The 21,678-nt window shown below is 40.6% G+C and overlaps 2 protein-coding genes across 2 annotated transcripts; both read left to right on the top strand.

Moving 5' to 3' along the window:
- The first annotated feature begins 4,362 nt into the window (after window positions 1-4,362).
- On the top strand, window positions 4,363-5,028 carry tmem125b (transmembrane protein 125b). Its single transcript, XM_067363640.1, has one exon. It carries the CDS (start codon window positions 4,375-4,377, stop codon window positions 5,026-5,028), a length of 654 nt encoding a protein of 217 aa, XP_067219741.1. The 5' UTR covers window positions 4,363-4,374.
- Window positions 5,029-16,057: 11,029 nt separating this feature from the next.
- LOC137003770 (uncharacterized) lies at window positions 16,058-19,719 on the top strand. Its single transcript, XM_067364054.1, has 4 exons — window positions 16,058-16,209; window positions 16,605-18,259; window positions 18,308-18,658; window positions 18,757-19,719. The coding sequence occupies exons 2-4, from the start codon at window positions 16,805-16,807 to the stop codon at window positions 19,717-19,719; spliced, it is 2,769 nt and encodes a 922-aa protein (XP_067220155.1). The 5' UTR covers window positions 16,058-16,209; window positions 16,605-16,804.
- The last annotated feature ends 1,959 nt before the right edge of the window (window positions 19,720-21,678 follow it).

The following is a 21,678-nucleotide window of genomic DNA, read 5'->3' as shown; positions in this document are numbered from 1 at the left end:
GCCACAACAAAAGCAAAACAATAACTGCATTGATTGATTTTAGAGCATTAAAAAGTGTTTAAATACAGGTTTTGAATGCCTGACCAAACCCTCAAAACATTTTCGATTTCTTAAAGATATATAAAGAAACATTACTATAACTAAATTTGGCGACAAACAACATGAGCCAATTTACGCAGAATAACATGTCTGTAAAGACATTTATTTGTGAGTTAATTCCCTATAACTAACTAACTAACATTTGTAAACTTCTGGAATGAGATGGAACTCTTATGAATTTCCTTTATGATCCTGTACGAAGAACAACATGCCACACATGCTGTTCTGGACAATCAGCACATATAAACACCGCAAAGAGTGGCTCTATTGTTGCTGAAGCGAAGTAAACTTATGTCATGTGAATGACACCATCCTTACAGTCACAAAACCTCCATTATGCTGCAAGCGTGACATCAGAGATTCACTTCGTGGGATGTCCCTCCAGTTGGCCTATTGTCTTTCCCACAATGCCTTGAAAGACATCCTTGCTTTTCTGTGTCAGTCTGCCTGCTAGGCGTACACATATGAGTGTGAGCGTTTGTGTGTGTACTCCATTTGCGGACATGCTGTTTAGTGTATCACAAAGAAAACAATGAGAAACCTCTTATTGTCCTGGTGGAATGTGGCAGAAGACAACGAGGGAAGTATGTCATCGGCTCAAGTGCTTGGCACCAATGTCCAGTCAGCTTGCACCATGACACACCACAGAATGAGAGAGACAGGTAAACAAAAAGACAAAGAAAGAGAGACCATAAACAGTCCTGCACTACAGCCAATGCAAATGAGGATGGTGTGTGTGTTAAGCTTACAGAATTAAGCTTACAAAAATTTCACTTTCTAAAGCAGGACCATATTCTACACAGTCTGCTGTTCAGATACATGATGATCATGTTTGTGGAAATCTCATGATGTTGATTCAAAAGTTTGAATCAAGGAGTGGAACCATGCACTGACGAAAGGTGAGGAAAATTACAGTTATAGTTATCTCTGTGGTTTATATGTTGATGGATTGCTGCAGAGCTTTTACTGGATTTCATCATTTCTGGCATAGGTGAAGTTGTTCACAAAAAAACAGGTTGGGTTACACATATTGAAGCATTAGTTTTGCATTTAACTGTTTGCTAAAGTAAAAAAAAAGAAAGAAGAAGTAGACTAAGATGTTGTAGATACATTGTAAACTGGCAATGTCTCTTCACAAGCTTGTGACATTTCAGTACGTTTCAAGGTTGTGTAGGAATAGCATCTAAGTTCTCTTATAATTTCATTTTATACTTACAAAAATAGCTTTGAATGAATTATCTGAATCAGAGCTGTTACTGAATCTAGTTAATATAGCTTATTCTGTTCTAAAATATAGCAAGTTTTGTGTACTATTACTGACTTGTTGTTGATAATGTGTAGTTAAAATACATTGTAAAACAACAACAACAACAACAACATTAAAACACATCAACCACATTTTTAACATTTCTTTTTTGACTATTTGTTTTTTCAGTTTTTTTTTTTAAACACAAAATTAGAATTAAAAAATGCTAAGTAACCGTTTGTATTTTACGGAAAAGGATTAGGGCCAAGCTACAATAAAAAAAAAAAAAAAAACATCTCGAGATTAAAGTTGTTAAATTTCGAGAAAAAACTCGTTAAATTTCGAGAAAAAAGTTGAAATAAAATGTTGAGAATAAACTCATTAAATTACGAGAAAAAAGTTTTTAAATTATGAGAACAAATTCGTAATTTAACGAGTTTATTCTCAACATTTTATTTCGACTTTTTCTCGAAATTTAACAATTTTTTTCTCGAAATTTAACAACTTTAAACTCGAGATGGTTTTATTTTTTTATTATTGCTTGGCCCTAATCCTCTTCCGTAGTATTTTAACTTGATGCCACTCTCTGAATTAAATGTAATGTAACATGAAGAGGTCATTTGACAGCAATGTAGCATACTGTTGTTTAAAATGTTAAACATGGATTTATACCTACTGTTTCACTTACTATTGTAACGTGTAGTAACACAGACCAAGTTTTCATGACAGCCATTCCAAAGTATTTCCCTTTCTGTTCTGAAGAGTTGTGATCAGTCACATGGCATTTATGGCTGAGATGACTGGCTCAAATAAATGAGTGCCCATAAAGCAAAAATGGCAGCATGAAGCATGTGAACTTCTTGAGGAGTGCATGTGACAGTTGCCTTTGATACGAAAAGCAATACACTGGAGAAAGAAAGAGAAGTGTAGAATTTATTTTTAAATAATATTCCCTCAGAAATTGCTAGTAAATTTCGGAAATAATTACAAAGAAACAGCAAATAACATTGAATTAAACATGAAATTCTGAAGCAGAAAAACTGAAGTATAACAATAATATATACACTGATCGGGCATAAAATTATGACCACCTTCCTAATATTGTGTTGGTCCCCTTTCGCTGCCAAAACAGCCCTGACCCGTCGAGGCATGGGCTCCAATAGACCCCTGAAGGTGTGCTGTGGTATCCGGCAACAAGATGTTAGCCGCAGATCCTTTAAGTCCTGTAAGTTGCGAGGTGGGGCCTCCATGGATCGGACTTGTTTGTTCAGTACATCCCACAGACGCTCGATTGGATTGAGATCTGGGGAATTTGGAGGCCAAGTCAACACCTCAAACTCATGGTTGTGCTCCTTAAACCATTCCTGAACCATTTTTGCTTTGTGGCAGGGCGCATTATCCTGTTGACAAGTGCCACAGCCACCAGGGAATACCGTTTCCATGAAAGGGTGTACATGGTTTGCAACAATGCATAGGTAGGTGGTACGTGTCAAAAAACATCCACATGGATGGCAGGACCCAAGGTTTCCCAGCAGAACATTGCCCAAAGCATCACACTGCCTTTGCCAGCTGGCCTTCTTCCCATAGTGCATCCTGGTGCCATGTGTTCCCTATAAGTGACACACACATGCCCAGCCATCCATGTGATTTCAAAAGAAAGTGTGATTCATCAGTGAGGCCACCTTCTTCCATTGCTCCGTGGTCCAGTTCTGATGCTCACGTGCCCGCTGTTGGCGCTTTCAGCGGTGGACATGGGTCAGCATGGGCACCCTTACTGATCTGCGGCTATGTAGCCCCATACGCAACAAACTGTGATGCACTGTGTATTCTGACACCTTTCTATCAGAACCAGCATTAACTTCTTGAGCAATCTGAGCTACAGTAGCTCGTCTGTTGGATCGGACCACACGGGCCAACCTTCGCTCCCCACGTGAAACAATGAGCCTTGGCCACCCATGACACTGTCGCCGGTTCACCACTGTTCCTTCCTTGGACCACTTTTGATAGATACTGACCACTGCAGACCGGGAACACCCCTCAAGAGCTGCAGTTTTGGAGATGCTCTGACCCAATCATATAGCCATCACAATTTGAATGAATGAATGAATGAGGCATTTATATAGCGCTTTCATATGTACTTCATTACACCCAAAGCGCTTTCCAATCATATCAGGGGTCTCTCCTCATCCACCACCAGTGTACAGCATCCGCTTGGATGATGCGACGGCAGCCGCAGTACAACGGCGCCAGTGCGCTCACCACACACCAGCTGAAGGTGGAGAGGAGAGAGAGTGAAAGAGCCAATTCAATGCATGGGGATTATTAGGAGGCCATGATTGGTATGGGCCTATGAAGGGAATTTGGACAGGACACCGGGGTTACACCCCTACTCTTTACGAGAAGTGCCATGGGATTTTTAATGACCACAGAGAGTCAGGACCTCGGTTTAACGTCTCATCCGAAGGACGGTGCTTGTTACAGTACAGTGTCCCCGTCACTATACTGGGGCATTAGGACCCACACAGACCACAGGGTGAGCACCCCCTGCTGGCCTTACTAACACCTCTTCCAGCAGCTACCTGGTTTTCCCAGGAGGTCTCCCATCCAGGTACTAACCAGGCCTGCTTAGCTTCAGTGGGCAACCGGTCTTGGGCTACAGGATGATATGGCTGCTGGCCATATTTTGGCCCTTGTCAAACTCACTCAAATCCTTACACTTGCCCATTTTTCCTGCTTCTAACACAACAACTTTGAGGACAAAATGTTCACTTGCTGCCTAATATATCCCACCCACTAACAGGTGCCGTGATGAAGAGGTAATCAGTGTTATTCACTTCACCTGTCAGTGGTCATAATGTTATACCTGATTGGTGTATAATAATACAACGAATATACTAAGAAATTAAAAACAACCTAGATAAATAAATGCTGTAAAAATGTTGCCCATAATGTTGAACATTATTATAAGGTGTTAATAACTGTAAAATTTGTTTGACATACAGATTGGAGACTGCCAGACGACTCTTAAGATGGAGCTTCTCCCTCTGAGTGTGATGAGTCCTGGAGCTCACCTTCATCTGCAAGCGGACCCTTTGTGGCTCCAGCGGCAAGCCGTGGAGGAGCAGGTGGAGCTGTGGTGGTTCAACAAGCCGCATGTCTCTCTCCTGTGTTACTGCTTTTCTGTGGCCATGGTTCTGAGCCTGGGTTCAGCCGGTGTGGGGCTCCTCTCGACCGCCTCTTCCGCCGTGGGGCCCTCGGTACTGTGGCGCTTGGGCATAGGATCTACTCTCTGTCTCCTGGCACTGGTGGTCCTCATGAAGCAGTTGCTCAGCTCTGCCGTGCAAGACATGGGATGCATTCGCAGCCGCAGACGCATCGAGCAGCTGCGGAGTGGAGGAACGTCAGATCCCGTACTGTTGCTCTTCACTGGCTTGGCGCTGGTGGTCTGTGGGACTACGCTTCTCAGTCTCACTGAGTCAGACATGCTGCTTTCTGGTGTGACCCTCCTGGCCAGTGGGGGCGCTGTGGTGCTAGGTGTGATGGCATATGGAGTGATAGTTTATGTGCAGGGAAGGAGAAACGTGAGGAGGCGAAGACGGCAAAGGGTGAGAGTGTATACGGTGACGGGGCAAAGGAACAGTCCGTGGAGGGATTCAACATCTAGCCAGTCGAATTTGTTATGAGAGAAAAATCGAGAATTCCATTTGCCTCTGGTTCCTACATGATAAAAAAAAATTGCACATGTGTGTAAAACACAGTAAATGGGCTTGTTCTGTGTTCATTTTACACCTGCAAAACAAATGGCATCATGTATTCTCTGTAGTTTTGCTAGTAGACATCTTTGACAATCAAACGCCTCCTAAGCAAATGATAGCATTGACATTTCTTGTTTTTTACATTTTATCTTCTCAATGCCGGGCAATGGGACACCCTTATAATTGGAAGTCAATGATATGAAGTAGGAATATCACATATCCATATAAGAATTCTGAATGGAAAGCATGTGCAGTAGCTTACAACAAAGTACACTCCTTTGAATACTACATCCCAGAATGCAATGCATTCAACTTCACCGTGGCAAAAAGTAAGTGTAGGCCTACTATTCTGTTGTTGACATGGAAGTGTGTTTCACACAGCTGTACGGTGTACATTTTAGGACTTCCTCACACCTCGGTCATACAACGAAAAGGCTTCATGCCTCAGACTAAAAGGCTTCAGTCATAGGACAAAACGGCATCGCACCTCAGACTGAAAGGCTTCAGGTCTCAGGAAAAACAACGTCAGGTGTCAGGTTTCGTACAATTAGGCATTGAACGAAACAGCCTCAGACCAAAAGGCATCAGACGAAACGGACTCAGACCAAAAGGCATCAGACAAAATGGCCTCAGACTAAAAGGCATCAGAAATAAAGGTATCAGACAAAACGGACTCAGAAGGAAGCAAATTGCCCCGCCTCAATGTGATGTCAGTTTTCTGTTAAATGTTACACTAAGTTGTATAAAACATATCCCCCTGAAATTATTTTGTAAATTTGTTAATTATTATTCACTAGTTTTATTTGCATGTATAAAAAGTTAGCAAAATAACACATTGCAACTAGCTTGCATTGCAAATTATCGTGAACACATACGAAAATGAACCATGGTTAAAAGCGTGTTAACTATGTTTTTTTTTTTTTGTTTTTTTTTTTGATAGGCTACTATTTATATAACAATATTTTACCACAAATACCATAAACTTTGGTGTAGCAAAACCATGGTTAACTACAATAACCATTTTGTTTTATTTGTAGTAAAACCATGGTTTATTTTTATAAGAGAGGTAAAAAAAAAAATCTTTCAATCTATTTGAATGCATTGTTATAAGGATAGCTGCTTTGTGTACAGAGGTTACCAAGGAAACGGCTTTATTTCTGCTGTTCCAGCGCCACCTACTGTCAGAGAGTCGATTAGGCAAGGAATGGCAAGGCAATTTTTTTTTTTTTTTTTTTTTTGATAGGCTACTATTTATATAACAATATTTTACTACAAATACCATAAACTATGGTGTAGCAAAACCATGGTTAAATACAATAACCATTTTGTTTTATTTGTAGTAAAACCATGGTTTATTTTTATAAGAGAGGTAAAAAAAAAAAAAATCTTTCAAGCTGTTTGAATGCATTGTTATAAGCACAGCTGCTTTGTGTACAGAGGTTACCAAGGAAACGGCTTTATTTCTGCTGCTCCAGCGCCACCTACTGTCAGAGAGTCGATTAGGTAAGGAAAGGCAAGGCAATTTTATTTATTTAGCACATTTCATACACAGTGGTAATTCAAAGTGCTTTACATAAAAAGGAAACAAATACATAAGAATAAAAATGTAATGCATAAAAAATAAAAATAACAATAAAAAGAGAATACCACTATCTGGATGGAAGAGTCACATTTACATTTTCATTCATCCCATTGCTGTTTTTCTGCAGACCAATGTGAAAATCGGCATGTTCTTTTCTTATTCGCCAAGGGATTACATAAATAGCCTACATGAATACCATCAATAGACAGATTCTACATTAACATGCACGCACACACACCTTACATCAATTTGGGAATAGTAACAGTAAAGAAAAAGACACCTGAAGGATGGCATTATGATGGGATAAAAGCCAATCGAAAGTTAGGCTATACAAAACACACACACACACACACACACACACACACACACACACACACACAAAACATGATGCCTTTTAGTCTGAGTCCATTTCATCCAATGCCTTTTCGTCTGAAGCCTTTTGGTCTGAAGCATGACGCCTTTTCGTTGTATGACTGAGTTGTGAGGAAGTCAAAGACGAGGCGCCAAAACCAAAAGTGTCAACAGTTATTTCTATACTTGTTCCAGAGCTCATATTTTGTTGAATGGCCTTAACAATAATTAGTATACACACTATGCTGAATAAATCTATGAAATCTATATACAGCTGTATAAAATAAAAGTGGTAGCCTATACATGTAATATTGTTTAGCAATACTAAACACAAAAACTGTTATGAGCTCTTCATAATTCTGTTAATTCACATAACTAAATACATTTTATGGTAATTTTATGTCATTGTGAAATCTATGTACATACAGTAAGCATCTTTGTTATCAGAGTGTGAAAGTGTGGAAATGACAATGTCTTTTTTAATTTCTGGCAGACATTGAAGGGGAAAGCCACAATGGAAAATAAAGACTGTATGTAAACAATTATTATGGATGGATTATTTACATAAATTTGAGGTGTGATCATAAGAAAACAAATCTAACTGCTGCAAAAAATAAAAAATAAAGAAAAAAAGAAGAAAAAAGACTCATCTGACTGAATGGAAGGCAGGAATAGTATAACTGGATGACATTTGACAAAATGTGCAGACCACACTCATTGGAATACTATATCCCAGAATGCAATGTGTTCGACTTCACCTGATGAATGGACCAGAACCGAGTGTACTAGCATACTACTCATATTACCTGGTACTACTATGGCAAAATGCCTATGCTATTCTAAATTCAGCCATTGTCTTGACTTAAAGCGGTTATATCTATTGTTAATCTGTGTCTGACATTCCTCACAGTTGTCTACAGATGGCGCCAAAACCTAAAAGTCAAAACGTATTTCTCTATGTTTCTATTTTTGTTCCAGCCTAGTTATTCAATGTACCTACTCACATTTGTTGAATTACCAATGTATGCACACTGTTATGGGCTCTTCACAATTGTTTTAATTCACCTAAACTAAATCAGTTTTAAGCAGTTATTCTAAGCAGAAACAGTAATTTAGAAATGCTTTTATTGTGAAATCTAGTTAGGCTGTTGTGTGAACTGTGTGATAATAAGGAAACACATTTTTGTTAACCGCTGCAAAAATGTATTTGTAAACTTCATCTGAATATAAATATTCCGAATTTAATACAACTTAAAGGGTTAGATCACCCAAAAATTGTGTCATTTATTACTCATCCTCATGACGTCCTACACCCGTAAGATCATCTTCGGAACACAAATCAAGATATTTTTGATAAAATCCAATGGCTCAGTGAGGCCTGCATTGCCAGCAAGATCATTTCCTTTTTCAATGCCCAGAAAGCTACTAAAAACATATTTAAAACAGCTCATGTGACTACAGTGGTTCAACCTTGATGTTATGAAGGGACGAGAATACTTTTTGTGCGCCAAAAAAACCAAAGTAACGACTTTATCTAGTGATGGGTGATTTCAAAACACTGTTTCGTGAAGCTTTGAAGCTTTTGTGGTTTGGAGCGCGCATCAAACTGCCAAAGACACATGAACTATTGAAATTTCGAAACACTTATGACGTAACAAAGCCTTGTTTACTAAAAATCACATGATTTTGACGCGTCGGACCAAAAGATTCGTAAAGCTTCCAAGTTTCATGAAGCAGTGTTTTAAAATTGCCATTCACTAGATATTGTTGAATAAAATCATTATTTTGTTTTTTTGGTGTACAAAAAGTATTCTTGTTGCTTTATAATATTAAGGTTGAACCACTGTAGTCACATGAACTGTTTTAAATATGTTTTTAGTAGCTTTCTGGGCATTGAAAAAGGAAATGATCTTGCTGGCAATGCAGGCCTCACTGAGCCATCGGATTTTATCAAAAATATCTTAATTTGTGTTCCGAAGATGAACGAAGGTCTTACAGGTGTGGAACGACATGAGGGTGAGTAATAAATGACAGATTTTTAATTTTTGGGTGAACTAACACTTTTAAGATTAATCAACAGCATTTGTGGCATAACTTAATGTTTAAAAGCAGAAATGTGAAGCTTATAATTTGATAAAAGCACATATTCATTCTTCTGTTAAAACCTTCTGTGTTATTTGAACTGTAAAACTGTTTAAATGATCATGTTTACTGTCATTTTAGGGTTTCAGGCGTTTTGTGTCATCTGTCGCGATGACGACAACCAGATCTCATGAGAACTTAACTATTTTACGAGGTGATGATTTCATATCAATTTTTATGATATTATTTGTACAGAAACGTATGAATTTTAAAAGGTAAGCATGAAAGTCCACGACTAAACCGTACGTGAGATCACAGCAATATCAATCCACAACCATCCAATCAATTCTCCATGGACTGCCCTACATTTTTTCTTGTTTGTTAAAGGCCCACTGAAGAGCGTTGGAACGCACAGCATTATTCGATGTGTTGACATAATTTCAACTGAAACAGGAAAACAGGGCGATATATCGAACAACCCGCCCCAAATAGCCAATAGTGTTTTGTTTATGTTACAGCTCGGCCAGAACCGTTAGACTCTGTAAAACCTCAGTTTCCTTCTAATTTCTAACCGTTTCTCCTCCTAATGTCTTTTATATCGCTTTAATACACAGAATTCAAATGGGTCCGATACCTTTTGTGGTCTGTGCCGACTCGCGCATATGATCCGCTCTGTGCTCTCGTGTCTCCGGACTAGAGGCTGACATTTTTTCGGGAATCCCGCAGGTCACGGGAATCGGGATGGGAAACAAAATCACTATTAATCACGTGATTGGAACGGGACTGGAAAAAATGTTAGCGGGAGTGGGCGGGACCGGGAATCGTAATAACAATACACAAATGTAGTTTATATAAATAAACTATATATTTTAATTTTGAACTCATTTCTAGTTGCCCTGTCTTTTTATGCTTTTCTGTTTGCTTTGGTGTGGGTAGAGATAAGTAGGCCTACCGAAACCCGGTATTAAATGGTGTATCGAGCTCTGGCGTAAACGGTTCTGCTATCGGTACTGGAGAAATTATGAAGAAAATACACATACATTTATTATTGATGTAGACATCATTTTGTTAGAGTCGCCAACTGTTTCTATATGCAATAATATCTTATAATATATTGTCTATGAAGCATTTTTTGCTATTCGCAATCCAGAAGAGAAATCGCACTCACGCAGAGAAGCTACAGCGCACGCACAGCATTAAAGCTCTGTTTAATTGTGATGATAGAGGAGAGAACTAAACATTCAAACGTCTGCTTACACTTTAGGCTTGTGATATTAAGCTAATTTTGGCTTCCAATGATAATCAGAAAGAAGATATTTTGTGGTAAAACTATTAGGTAACACTTTAGAATACTGATCTTTCATTAATGAATAAATACAGAGGAACAAATGAGTAATGCATTATTAACACTCTAGTAACTACTATTAACTAACAAGAAACTCTGATTAATGAATTAGTAAGTAATAGTGCTCAGTTGAAGATGGTAGTTCAGCTAATAAGTAACTACTATTTTTTTTCATACCTCCCAGAGAACTACTAAGAACTACTATATACAGGTTCATAATTAATGTGAATAATGCATAATGTATAATTAATTCTAAAGTGAAGGTGATGGTAACCCACTAGTAATTACCAAATCATTCAGAAGGAATTATTTGGATCAGTATTATATAGTGAGAAACATGATAACTCTCTAGTAACTACTGGAGTCATTGTAAACTTTTGAGGTTTTTGTAAAGTATTGGATAGTAATAACTCAAGAGTTGCTACATAATTCTAAAGGAACTAATTATGTGGATCAGTATTCTAAAGTGAAGATCATGGTAATCCACTAGTAATTATTTAAGTGTTACCAAATACATCAGACGGAATTACTGTACAAAAACGTACAAAAACCTCAAAAGTTTACAATGACTACAGTAGTTACTAGAGAATTAACATGTTTTTCACTTCAGAAAACTGATCCAAATAATTAATAATTCCTTCTGAAGGATTTGGTAGCTAATACTTCAGTCATTACCAAAAGGTTACTGTGACCTTTACTTTATAATTAAGTAGGCTATACATTATGCATTATTCACATTAATTATGAACCTGTATATAGTAGTTCTTAGTAGTTCTCTGGGAGGTATGAAAAAGCAGTAGTTACTGTTTAGTTAATAGTGAACTACCACCTTTAACTGAGCACTATTACTTACTAATTCATTAATCAGAGTTTCTTGTTAGTTAATAGTAGTTACTAGAGTGTTAATAATGCATTACTCATTTGTTCCTGTGTAGTTATTCATTAATGAAGGATCAGTATTCTAAAGTGTTAACAACTATTAAACTAGTCACATTTCATCTAGCACAACTTCCTTCCCTCCCCCCAGTTGGGACATTCTAAAACACTTAACGTGAAAAAGGCTTAATGTGGTTTAATGTACTAATACAGTGATTTTAACAGACCAAACTCACTAAATATCATGCTAATAAAGTATACTATGTGCAAAAAAATCAGATGAGCCCAAAATATGATCTTAACGTGTTATGGGAGCCATTTTCTCCCATAGAAAACCGTTATAAGAAAAGGCTTAACGTGGCTTAATGTACAAATACAGTGATTTTAACAGACCAAATGTGTCAACTGATTTTTTGCACATAGTATACTTTATTAGCATGATATTTAGTAAGTTTGGTCAGTTAAAATCACTGTATTAGTACATCAAGCTACGTTAAGCCTTTTTCACGTTAAGCGTTTTAGAATGTCCCCAGCAGGCGCATTTGTTCCTCCATAAACCCAAACTTTACGTCAGAATCAGCTCAACCGGTGATTGTTGTAAAATGCAGTCTTTACTGTTGCTAAATTGCAGTACATGTTTGATAATTATTATCAAGTTTTTAAAATGTTGAAAGCACAAACATCCGTGCAAGAGACACTGTTCCCCAGGCTGAATTGTGTGTGCGCACTCCAAAACGGATCACAGATCAATTACACTTTGGGCTTCGGGTGCACGTCCAAACGATCAAATGCATACAAAAAAATGTCTAAATACAGAAGAGAGATAGCCAAATAAAATTCCGGCCAAAAAAAAAAACAAAACAAAAAAACGGGAGTGGGAGGGAGTGGGAAGAAATGGGAGTCAATTTTCTGGGACTGGGACGGGACGGGATTTTCCCCCAGTTTCACATCAAGGAAAGCATATTTACACTGTCTGAATCATTCCCTATTCTCAATATAGTGCACTATGTGCCATTCACCATGTAGAAACTAGTAAATGTTTGAGCAAATGACTGATTTTAGCCGAGGCTTCAGCGTCTGTAAGAGTGTGAGGCGGGACTTCAGATTCTAGAGAGCATTTGATTGAACCAAAGATTTGATGAGAAGCTGAAGTGCGATGTGATGTCATGAAAATCCATTTTAAGTGAGAGACTGTAAGTTTTGAATGCTTATATCTCCTAAATGCGAATTGTGCCATTGTTTTGGAACACCATTATTCATAACTTTAAGGCTAACATATTCATACTAAAAAAAAACTTCAATTTGATTTCAAGGGGGACTTTAAGCCATTTTACCTGAATGTACGTCAAAATAGGGAGGAAAAGACTACTGTAACTTACGTTTCATGAAACTTTAATGTAGGCTCCCGCTCATGCCCATTCACTTCTATTGTAACTGCCTGATTTTTGCTTCTTTTAAACAAAAGGAAGGATAAACATTATGTCATGCCTTGGACCCAGAATATTGCTTTACTGCTATAGAATGCACAACGATTCTTTGATAAACTGAAATTTTGAAGAACATAATTTATTTGAAATAGAAATTTGTAAAAATATAAATGTCTACTGTCAGCAATTTAATGAATTCTGGGTTAATAAAAGCATTTACATAATGTCATAGTAATTCCAAACTTATGGGGACAAAGCAGTACATAGACATAACATGAGTTTATATCATTTCTGGAATAATCAGTTCATCATCACTGTCTTCAGCATCTTCCTGCTGGTTCACTTCTTCCTCTTCCTCTTCTCTCTCTCTCTCACTTGCCTGAATGTAGTTGTCCTCTATGTAGCCATCTTCTTCATCATCATCTGAACTTTCTCCATGTATCATTCTACCTCTCATGCCACGCACCGGGATTTCTGTGTCCAGGGCTCCGGCTTGACTGAACTGGCTGGCTGTTTCTCCCTCCAGTAATAAGTGCTGACTGTTTCCGGCCAGGCACCATCGGAAGAAACGGTATCTCACGGCCAGTGCTATGAGGAGTCCGATGGAAAGCACTGCTGTCAAAGCACCGAGCCCAGCAGGCCAGGCGGAGTGGATGATTCCTGCTGATTCTGTGGCTGACAAAAAAGGTTACAGTACATCAGTAATCTATAGTGTATATTGTTTTTATAGCAGCTGGCCTGTGTCTCTATGAATTTACAAAACCATAAAATTGCATATTTATATAATTTTGGAAAATATTGAAAAAATAAATATTGGAAAAGAGAAATTATTTCAGAGCTTGGCTCAGGTCGTCACACACACACACACACACACACACACACACACACACACACACACACACACACACACACACACACACACACACACACACACACAGTTAAAAATAATATATGTATAAAGTGATTAAATGGACATTAAATGGATGCACTAACCATTGTCCTGATGAACATCTGAAGAACTTGCCAGTAGATGAAGTTCTGATGAAAAAGTGGCTTTTTTTTCTTGAGAAGTCAGACATTCATGTGCAGAAATTGCCATAACCAAATATGTAATTAGAACCATATTAACTCTGTGGTGCATATTCCCCATGATGCCCTGTCTAGAAGAGATAAAATAATTTTGATATAATAATATATCACAGTGTTAGATGGCATAAAAAACAAATAATTTCCTGATCTGAACTCACATGAAACAGTCAAAGCAGTACGTTTTGTTTAAATTACTCAGTAGAAGTACAATAATAACCCAATAACCCAACCAGAAAAGACATTACTTGATACTAATATGTAATGTCATGTTCCTGTAGCATTCATTAATGCTTAAATCCAAGGATGTGTAAGTCAAGTTCAGTGCAAGTGTAATAGTCATATGACTGTCATGTGATCATTTGAAAAGAGAAATACATTATCATATAGTCAAATACCCATTGAAATAACAGTAAAATAAATTGTTATGTTTTTACACATACCTGATACTTAGTACAATCCAATAATTCTGTTATTGATTATTTTTACATCATGTTGGAAAAGTGCGGAGTGCATCGCAATGGAAGCATCTTGAGCAAAGGTTAAAAGAGGTGTATCTGTTCAGCTGGGTTAATAGGTAATTTTTATTATCTGTTAACTCTTTTCTAGTTCCTTGTGTATTTGCAGCTATCATCTGACCTGCACTTGATATTTAAATACAGTACTGGTCTGTTATACCTATAGTCTGTAAACTGTTTTTTTTCACCCTATGCCTTGTGAAAAAGAAGTACAATTTGGCATTACAAAGAGTACTTATTATGCAAATAATATATTTTAAAACAAATATACTTCAGTGTTAACTGCATGAAATGTTTTTGCCCAAAAAAGCTGCCTTTCAAACTATTTTGCCACTAGAAGAGGTGTTAGTGAGACTAGCAGGGGACACAATGGGTTCCAATGTCCTAGTATAAAAATGGAGACATAGATAAAAGCACTGTCCTTAAAGGGTTAGTTCACCCAAAAATGAAATTTCTGTCATTAAATTATTCACCCTCATGTCTTTCCAAACCTGCAAGACCTTTGTTCATCTTCAGAACACAAATTAAGATATTTTTGATGAAATCCAAGAAGATTTTTTTATCCCCCATAGCAACAAAATTACAGTCATTCAAGGTCCAGAAAAGTTGTAAAGACATTTTTAAAATAGTCAACGTGACTACAGTGGTTCAGCCTTAATGTTATGAAGTAACGAGAGTACTTTTTGTGCGCAAAACAAAAATAACAAATTCGGCTCTCCCCTGTCATTCTCCTACACTATTTATGTTCAGCGCTTCCAGGTTCTACGTCAGAGTATCAGTATTGGCTGGCTTCTGCGTCAGCATCACAAGCATGCAGAGTGATCAGATGCATTTTAAATAATTGCAAAAAGCTTCATTCATATATATAACTGTGTCTCAGGTGCATCTATCAGCACAGACAACGTGAAAAAGGACAATCTAGTAATTTCGTTTTGATAAGCGTTTCTCTACAAGCATGTCAAAAATCGAGCCGTTCTGATTTCTCTCCCCTTGTGATGTAGGAAGGGGATTTATTATAATATTACCATATTAACACTGGTCCTGGAGTGCAGCATCAGCAGCTGTCCTGCAGTTTAGCTACAACCCTGATCAATCAAACACACTTGAATGTCTTCAGGATTACTAAAACTACATGAAGGAAGGTGAGTTGTGTTGGAGCAAAACTCTGCAGGACAGCAGCATTCAAGGACCGTCCCTGAGCTTGTGATATGTATCAGCTATATAAACATTATCACTGATCTGTTAACGGCTATAATAGCAAACATATGAGTCTCCATGAACTCATGGCATCTGAGCCACTAAGGACATAGTAGTGCAAGTTTATTTATAAAGGCAATGTGGCTAGATAAATTCATATACCAGTATGTGTAAGTCAACAGAATGCTTGACATGATCATCAGTAAAACACAGGATTTGCACAGAAATTAATTCTCAAGGATGGATCGATACCAACTGATCCAATTTCATATACATTTATTACGTGATGTTTGCAAATTGTCTCCCTGAATGTGTTTAGTTAGTACGTTGCTAATGTAACGTTACTGTTAAATGTGGCTAAAGTTACCATTGTTTCTTACTGTATTCATCGAGACCAGAGCCATTTCGTTATTTTCATTTTTAACCCAAAAATGTGTGTGTTAAAAGTCCGTGCACTGACATAGACTACGTTACCCATGATGCATGTGTTCATTTGTAGTTCTGCCAGCTTGCGGTTGTGCTAGGCGCTTTCACTTTCGTGTGGTCCAGGGCTATGAAAGCAGTATTCACGGTGAAGAGAATTGCCATCCTTTGTTAATCCTACGCTAGTCTTGTGTGTAGAAGTGCTGTGTGCGTTCTTAAGATGTAAGTACGGCTTTGCATGAAAGACGCGTTTATTGCAGAGTTATTTATTTATTTATTGCGGAGTTGTGGCGAAGTTGTTATAATTGTGTTATTCCCTACTGCTATACTGCTGATGCTGCTACGGCATTCCATAAGTGCTCCTAAAGTAGTCATTTACTGTATATGCTTTAGTTATTGCCTTGCAAACAACTGCAAATATTATATTTAATGTATAGTTCGCCTGTTTTGGCACTTTTCTATATTTGGAGATTTATGGCATTCATGCAAGTTCATTTATAGTGTTAGAGCTCCCTCTAGTGGATTTTGGTTGTACTGCGGGTCATTTCTTTATGCATCTGTATGTAACCATAGCTTACATGTTTACTAATATGTATTTTATTGTATTTTTGTTTCAGATAACCACACATAAACACACATAAACACACACAAACACACACATTTTTCTCAATAAACTTTCAAACTGCAGCATTGGATTTGCCTATTCCTTCTGACCGAGGAAGAATCAGTTGACGAGCAATCCATAATCAGCCGCAGACGCACACAGTCTTTTACAAGTGGTCCTTCGAGCCGGATGTTTATTGGCTGAGTCAACAAGATGGCAACTCCACAAGATGAAGTTCCTCAGGAGAAGAGTCCAAAGCATAGTTCCCGTCCAAGAAGGAGCAGAAAGCTTCCGGGACATCTAGCAGAATATGAGCATGACCTACCTGATCCAGAGGAGACAGAGTCTTCAAGCAGCAGCAGTTCCGAGGAATCTGATAAGAAGAAGAACAAATGGAAGAGAATGGAGGCAGCTTGGGGCAGTGTACTGAAAACAATGAATGAGATGCAAATCACTATGAAGGAGACCAGTGGTGCACTAACCAAGCGTGTGGAACAACTGGAGCGAGCATGCAATTCATGCAGTCCTCTCCCTACTCAGAGTGACGCTCAACAGCAAGATAGAGCTGTTTCGCTTCCTGCTCTACTTCAAACACCACAGCATAGCAGTGTGGCCATGAGCAGCATCCATACTACTGATCAGCTACACACCCTGGCACCAGCAGAGAGGCAGGACATTAGAACGCCTGTGAATCTGATAAGGCCAGTAGAACCTATTGCATCTTCACCACTGCAAAATGCAAATCCCGTTCTCCACCCAGCACCAAAATCAGTTTCACTACCTTTAAGTTCTATTATTCAACATACATCAAATACTCAGACAGTGCCGCTGTCCTCTAACCCTGTAGCTCGACCTGAACAACAGCTAGGCGCAGTGCTAGTACCTCAACCTGTGCTTCAGCAACCGCCAGTGACACCGCCATTACTGCAGCCCAGTGTGAATACTGGATTTCAGCCCACGGGTCAGTCGGCCCCTTGGCCCATGCCACAGCCTGTTTCCCAGCTGAGAATTCCTGTGGCCCATCCAGGGATTCAGCTGGCTCCACAACCTGTCATTCAAGCAGCCCAATCGGTACAGAGGCTTGAACCACATCAGGCTGAGCCCCTATACAGTCAGAAGTACCAACACCCGCAACCTCCAGATAGCTCCACCCAGGTACTCTCTGCACGATCCCATGACTTCCCTGCAGTCTCAGCGTCATTGTATCAGCCACCACCGGGGATATCAGTGCCGCAGACTTATAGCCAGTTTTATGCTGCTCCACCTCCTGATTCAGCCCGCTACTATTCTGCTGCTTATCCATCAGTCTCTGCCTACCCTTCACTGCCTGCTGCATATACTGCACAAGACGCAGTACCTCCTGCAGCTGAAGCCACCCAGCCAAACCTGATGGAGATGATCTTAGCATCCTCATATGGCATCCCGAAGCCTAGACTGGTGACATTCAAATCAGGCAGAGAGTGTGACTTTGTATTACTGAAGAAAGGACTGGACAGCCTACTTGGGCCACATGCTCATCTCACAGAGGAGTATAAATACCACATTCTGATAGACCAGCTAGAGCACCCATGTGCGCTACAAGTGGCCAGACGCTATATTCACGATCGCACTCCCTACACTAGCGCAATGAGAGCTTTAGAGCAGAGATATGGACAACCCAGGCAATTGGTCAGAGTGAACTGAGTGCTATACTTAATTGCTCTCCTATTAAGGCAGGTGATCCTCAAAGCCTTTGAAGATTTCTCCCTAGCGGTGTCCAGCCTAGTGGGCCTCCTCAGTACTATGGACGATGTAGCTGCTAGTGAGCTCCAGTGTGGTTCACACGTGGACAGGTTACTCACTAAGCTTCCGCCTAGCTACAGAGACAGTTTCATCGAGCACTGCATCACACGTGGTATCATACGCACTGGCAGCAGTTGCACCTATAATATGTACGACTTCTCAGAGTGGCTCGAGCGCAAGTCCCAGTCTTACAGTTATCACGGCAAGCCATTCAGCCACAGCCCTCAGACAGACCACGCCCAGAGAGGGGCAGTATCAGAGCCTCTGCAGGGTCCAGGGTACAGAGTAAGTCTACATCCATCTATTATGGCTCAGATCCTGCTCAAACACAGCCGAAGATAGACACTAAGGCGCATATTACTAACCCTTTCCCCTCCTCTAAGAAGAAGCAGTTTAAGCCATACTGCCCATACTGTGAAGGAACAGAGCATTACCTCAGTGGCTGTGTAGATTTTAAGAAGCTAGACCTCAAAGCTGTAACTTCTTGGATAAAGGAAAAATCCAGATGTTGGCGCTGTGGCCGAAAACATACCCCAGAACAGTGTACTCTTAAGAAGATGTGCAGCACCTGTGGAGAACAGCACTTATTAGTGCTTCATGACCTGGCTGAAGTGAAGAGGAGGGACCCGAACATCATAACAGTGAGCACCAGCCGAGTGTTTTTGGCTCCTATCAGTCACTCTAGCCGTGTAATGCTTAAGGTTGTACCCATCCAGTTACACCATCAAAGTAAATCTGTGGACACATATGCTCTTCTTGACGATGGCTCAGAGAAAACCATTATACTCCCTGCTGCTGTCAAGTCGTTAGGCTTAATCCAGGAGGAGGAAACTCTGTCTTTGCGTACTATTCGTCAAGATGTGATCCATATTAAAGGAGGATATGTCTCTTTCCAGGTGTCCCCAAAGGCCAAGCCGAAAATACGTTACAAGATAACACGTGCCTTTACCGCCCAACAGCTCAGCCTAGCTGAACAGTCATGTCCAGTGGAGCTCTTAAAGGAGAAGTATCATCACCTACAGCGAGTGCAACTTGAAGGATTCAATCAGATACAGCCTCTTGTGTTAATCGGCTCTGACAATGCTCACCTCATAACTCCTGTACGTTCTATCCTGCGAGGCTCAGCCCAAGGACCTGTCGCCGTCTGCACCAAGCTCGGATGGGCCATCCAGGGACCGAGCTGCAGTATGCCTACACAGCAGGGGGAGGTGCACTGCCTAAACATATCATGCCTTTCTCCTGCCATTGCCCTTCAACAGGATGTACAGCGTCTGTGGCAACTAGATGCTCCCTCTATAGACCTGGGAAGGAGGTCACCCGCTCAAAGGAGGACAGAGAAGCCATAGCCATGTTAGAGGCCAAGACCATCAGAGTACCTGTGGATGGTGTAGAGCGATATGCCACCCCCCTGCTCAGGAAGGAGGACTTCCCACAAATGCATGCCTCCTCTGAAGTAGTTAAAGGTCTTCTGAGGTCCACTGAGCGTAAGCTAGCTAAGAATCCTGACCTGGCTCTCAAATACAACCAGGAGATCAAGAGGTTGATAGATTCTGGTTATGTGGTAAAGCTGACTCCCGAAGAGATTCATAGCTCTGCTGAATCTTGGTATGTACCACACCACCTTGTACATCATAACAATAAAGCTCGGGTAGTCTTTAACTGCTCCTTTGAGTTCCAGGGGACTGTTCTTAACCACTACCTCCTGCCAGGACCTCCCCTTGGGCCCACACTGCTGGGTGTCCTCCTGCGTTTCCGCCAGTATCCGGTAGCAGTGAGCGGAGATATAAAAGCCATGTTTCACCAGATCCGCCTGCTCCCTGAAGACTGCCCCCTGCTGCGGTTCTTATGGAGAGACTGTGAAACTGAGAGGCCTCCAGATGTATATGAGTGGAGAGTCCTGCCCTTTGGGACAACGTGTAGTCCCTGCTGTGCTACCTTTGCCCTTCAGAGCCACGTAAGGGAGCACAGTGATACCTACAAAGACATCTATGACTCTGTCCACACAGCTTTCTACGTGGACAACTGCCTGCAGTCCCTTTTTGACCCACAAGAGGCCAGACTGCTCATTGACAGAATGAGAGAGCTGCTTATTCAAGGTGGATTTGAGATACGCCAGTGGGCTAGCAACATCCCTGAGGTGGTCGCTCATCTGCCAGGTACGGCCAGATCAGATAGCTGTGAACTGTGGCTAAATCTTAAAAGTCTTGATCCTCAGGAGTCAACACTGGGTCTCAGTTGGCACTGCACTACGGACATCCTGGGATACAAGCACCGCCCTGTAACCTACACAACTGTGACGCTGCGCAATGTTTACAAAGTATTGGCCAGTCAGTATGACCCATTGGGTTATATCTGCCCCTACACTACAAGAGCAAAGCTCATTGTGCAGGCCTTGTGGAGCACAGAGAGAGGATGGGATGAGCCCATAGAAGGAAACCTGCTTCAGTCCTGGCTCGAATGGGAAAAGGAATTGTATTATCTCGAGTATGTCACCATTCCCCGATGTTATGCTCCTCCTCACAACAGCAACAGTACGACATATGAGGCTCACATCTTCTGTGACGCCTCAGAGAAGGTGTATGGAGCTGTGGCTTATCTCAGAGTCACAGAACAGCAGGCTCACATCTCCACTTCATTCATCATGGCACGCTCCAGAGTAGCGCCCCGCAAGCAGGTGTCGATACCCCGACTGGAATTGTGTGCTGCGCTCACTGGAGCCCAACTGACCAAGGTACTCCAAACTGAGCTCTCACTACCCCTTCATTCAGTCTACTTGTGGACAGATTCCACTACAGTGCTTCAGTGGATCCAGTCCAGCTCCTGCAGGTACAAAGTTTTTGTGGGGACTCGGATCTGTGAGATACAGGAGCTGACCTCTCCGGAGCAGTGGGGGTATGTGAACTCTGATGACAATCCAGCCGATGACATCACAAGAGGGAAATCACTGTCAGAGCTCACAGTCTCCAGCCGATGGTCACAGGGCCCACACTTTCTTACACAGACTCCTGACACCTGGCCAAAGCCCCCGACAGAGTTCTCAGAATGTGGAAGTGAAGAACTCAGAAAGACCGCCTTCTGTGGCCTTACAAATATATCACCAAGTCTGCCAGATCCAGCACAGTACACATCTTTAGATGATTTGATTCTAGCCACTCATCAATCCCTGCAGGGGGCGGCTACCACCTCCTACACTGCAAGTGAGCGCCTGGAGGCAGAGACCCAGCTGCTTCAATCTGCGCAGAAGGATAGCTTCACAGAGGAGGTCCAAGCATTACAAGCAGGTAATCCTGTTCGCCCGAGTAGTC

This window comes from Chanodichthys erythropterus, chromosome 16 (genome assembly GCF_024489055.1).
Source record: "Chanodichthys erythropterus isolate Z2021 chromosome 16, ASM2448905v1, whole genome shotgun sequence".
Lineage (NCBI taxonomy): Eukaryota > Metazoa > Chordata > Actinopteri > Cypriniformes > Xenocyprididae > Chanodichthys > Chanodichthys erythropterus.
This window is presented reverse-complemented; position numbering and strand designations above follow the sequence as displayed.

What these genes read in the sequence shown, in the direction of transcription:
- tmem125b (XM_067363640.1), top strand. Translation starts at nt 4,375, where the DNA reads ATGGAGCTTCTCCCTCTGAGTGTGATGAGTCCTGGAGCTCACCTTCAT.
- LOC137003770 (XM_067364054.1), top strand. Translation starts at nt 16,805, where the DNA reads ATGGCAACTCCACAAGATGAAGTTCCTCAGGAGAAGAGTCCAAAGCAT. An exon ending in ATGGACAACCCAGGCAATTG is followed by an intron (nt 18,260 to 18,307) that starts GTCAGAGTGAAC and finishes CTATTAAGGCAG; the next exon opens with GTGATCCTCAAAGCCTTTGA. An exon ending in TGCAGGGTCCAGGGTACAGA is followed by an intron (nt 18,659 to 18,756) that starts GTAAGTCTACAT and finishes CCCTCCTCTAAG; the next exon opens with AAGAAGCAGTTTAAGCCATA.